The 3241-nt window shown below is 43.5% G+C and overlaps 1 protein-coding gene across 1 annotated transcript; it reads left to right on the top strand.

The window, feature by feature from the left end:
* Positions 1–415: 415 nt before the first annotated feature.
* Positions 416–2542, top strand: LOC116378793 (NADPH oxidase 5-like). The gene is made up of 4 exons (XM_031840704.1): positions 416–436; positions 1172–1296; positions 1389–1473; positions 1564–2542. The coding sequence occupies exons 2-4, from the start codon at positions 1289–1291 to the stop codon at positions 1711–1713; spliced, it is 243 nt and encodes an 80-aa protein (XP_031696564.1). The 5' UTR covers positions 416–436; positions 1172–1288; the 3' UTR covers positions 1714–2542.
* Positions 2543–3241: the final 699 nt, after the last annotated feature.

Raw genomic sequence — 3241 nt, 5'->3', positions numbered from 1 at the left:
ATTAGTGCTGGGCAACGATTACAATGTTTAATCGTCATTAATCTCATTGTTATGGCAGAGTTCAATAATGAATTATAAAGTAGTGTATTGTGCACTTTTATTTTGAAAGTGCTGCTCTATGAACTAAAGGTGAATAACATTGTGTGTAAACACTTTAAACACATCAGGTTGTTGTTAGCAGCAGTGTTCTCTTCACACAGCAGCAGTTCTATCTCTTCACTATCTGTGCTCAGTGTGTGACTGTGTGTGAAACGTTCCACTGCTGTGCAACAGGAACAACATGTTCCACACGTTCCATCTACATGTGTGTGTTGTGTCTTCATGACAGTCAGAGCATGTGATGCAGCTCTACTCTTCATCACTACGATGCTGGAACTCAGAGGTGATGAAGGTGACCCAGCTCTACTCTTCATCACTACGATGCTGTAACTCAGAGGTGATGAAGGTGACCCAGCGATGTCCAGTAGTCTCCAGTGAGAGCAGCAGCTGCTGCACATTGTAACGCCGTCGCTTTAGTCGTCCTCTCCTTTAACACAACTCGTGTCTTCTTCTGGTGACGGTGCGTCTTGAGGCTCATACGTGACGTCACTCGTTGAGATCCTAAAGGTGCGTTCACACCAAATGTGACGTGAACGCACCTTGAGAACGTTCCTCAGACCGACATCTTCCACAACACTAACCTGCAGTTTGTCTCCACTTCTCTGTAGCATCTGTTAGCTTGTGTTGCTTTAGTTTATCTCTACTTCTCCCACACGCTGCATCAACGTAGTCTGAAGACTTCCTCCACCGCTGCCAGTGAGCAACGCACTTTACAAATAATAATGCGTTAACGCGCAATAACATAATTGGCGGCATTAATTAATTAACGCGTTAACGCAATAATAACTCGTTAACTTGCCCAGCACTAATATACATATAATATTAATGTCAGGATCATTATATTAATATAGACACTACACTATATATATATATTATATATTAATGTAGTGATAATGTATATCATATATGTATTTATACTGTAAATGTAATGAAATACCTGGATGTTTTTGTGTGTGTGTGTGTGTGTGTGTGTGTGTGTGTGTGTGTGAGTGTGTGTGTGTGTGTGTGTGTGTGTGTGTGTGTGTGTGTGTGTGTGCATGCGTGCGTGTGCGCGTGTGCGTGTGTGTGTCAGTGTTACGTAGACGGACCGTATGGGACCCCTACCAGACAGATCTTTGCCTCGGAGCATGCGGTCCTGATTGGGGCCGGTATCGGGATCACACCGTTCGCCTCCATCCTGCAGAGCATCATGTACCGGTGAGATACCAGACTCTAGTCTGGGGGGGTCTGAGCTGGTCCACATGAGGAGACGGACCTGAACCTTAATGAGATGTGTTGGTGTTCCTCAGGTACCGCATGAGGAAGCAGAACTGTCCCAGCTGTAACTACTCCTGGTGTGAAAACATCAAAGACAGCGAGATGAAGCTACGCAAAGTAAGTCTCACCACACGGGAGGATCGGTTGGAGGTTTGGTTGGAGGATAGATAACAATGTGTTTGATGAGTCCGTTCTGGACCTTTGCAGGTGGACTTCATCTGGATCAACAGAGACCAGAAGTCCTTTGAATGGTTCGTGAGTTTACTGACTAAACTCGAGATGGACCAGGCTGACGAGGAGCCTGAAGGTGAGACTATAATAAAACGTATTTATATTTATTTATACAGCTCAATGTAGATCAAATATTCAGATGTGTGAGAGGACGAATGTCCACGTCTAAAGAAATGCTGTTCAATGGTTCAACCAGACTGAAAGAGACAAAGATCCTCTGAGGACGGAGACCAGATGTCCAGAATCCTGTCGGTCTAAACCTGAGTTTTGATGAGTTCCGGCCGACTGAAACATTGAAATACTATTCCTGCATCAGTATTTTGGGGTTGCCCACAGACGAATTATGGCAGTGCCACGAATTGTTACACAACTCCACATACTGTAAAGGCAACAATGTAGAATTAAAACCTTTACGGGGGAAATGAAGCCATCCATCGCTGACATGGTGCTCCATCGTGGACGCAATCGTGGAGTTATGCAGAATATTTCGTTAGATAAAAACATTTGGGAAATTATGCCATCTATTGGAAATGTTTGGATAACACAAGTCTGAAACAATCAACTTGGATCCAAGTCAACAGGAGTATAATACAGGACTAGAACATTTTGACAGTGTGGCTGCTACTGCCCGAAGACGTCACAATCTATATACACACCAATAGTACCAGCAGTAAGACGTATGATTGAGGTTCAATTGAGATATTGCTTCTCTCATTTCTGTATTTATGATAAACAGTGTTGAACTTGAGAGGAGCTATCGCTTCATAGAAACAACAGAGTGATTGGGGCGCCAGGGTGAAGGGGCAGACTCGATCTACAAAACTACCTGTCAAACCTCTGCCCCTTTTACCAAAACCATGAGTCTACTCAACATCATACTGAGATCATCAGAGAGATAAGACTGCTTTTTGTTTGTGGTGTCAAAAATGCAGTGGTGGGCCGTCAGGGCCAGCTAAGTCTTCTCTGCTGGCCTAAACACAATCACAAAGTTAGAGCTATTTTATCATTTAATCATTTTTCACAAATGCACTACATATTTTATCATTTTTTTTCCCATTATCTTATTTTCTCATTGCACAGCTCCTGTCTTCCTCTGTTGCTCTGCTTCCAGCACAGCTTGTTTTAAGGAGAGCTTTTATCCAATCAGATTCAGCCCCGATGTCTCTATGTAAGGAGAGAGGCCCGAGGCCCGCTCGAGAGCCTTTGCAGGTTAAGTGAATGGGGACGATGTTGTTGATTGTTATAGTCTTCAACCAATCAGATCTTTAGTTTGACATGTTGGGCGTATTCTTTGACGTTCCACTGCTACCCAGGTAGCCTCCTAAGTACGTCTGCATTAACGTACGCTGTGATTGGTCAGTGGGCCAGCATGACTTTTGTCAAACACAAAGCTAGCTAGCAGATCTTAGTGTTTGGTAAGAGTTCAGCTTGAAACATATGTAAGAGAAGTTATGACATTTTTAGCAATTTGCTTGGTGTCGATTCATTTTGTTTTTTACCTAGCTGTGTTTTTAACACTCAATGGCTGAAGGAGGAGAAGCAGATTTGGTGGCGGAGTTGCTTACAAAACCTTTCTCGAGGAGGAAATTTCAGGAAAAGCGGGAAATCGTATCAAAGGGTCGGCTAACCCCACAGCTAATAGCCTCCACTCAGC

Source organism: Anarrhichthys ocellatus, unplaced genomic scaffold (genome assembly GCF_004355925.1).
Source record: "Anarrhichthys ocellatus isolate YVR2014 unplaced genomic scaffold, GSC_Weel_1.0 scaffold3174, whole genome shotgun sequence".
In the NCBI taxonomy this organism is placed as follows: domain Eukaryota; kingdom Metazoa; phylum Chordata; class Actinopteri; order Perciformes; family Anarhichadidae; genus Anarrhichthys; species Anarrhichthys ocellatus.
This window is presented reverse-complemented; position numbering and strand designations above follow the sequence as displayed.

Excerpts from the sequence above, each read along its gene's own strand:
- LOC116378793 (XM_031840704.1), top strand. Across the intron at positions 1,474-1,563 it reads GCGAGATGAAGCTACGCAAA|GTGGACTTCATCTGGATCAA; the intron begins GTAAGTCTCACC and ends GGACCTTTGCAG.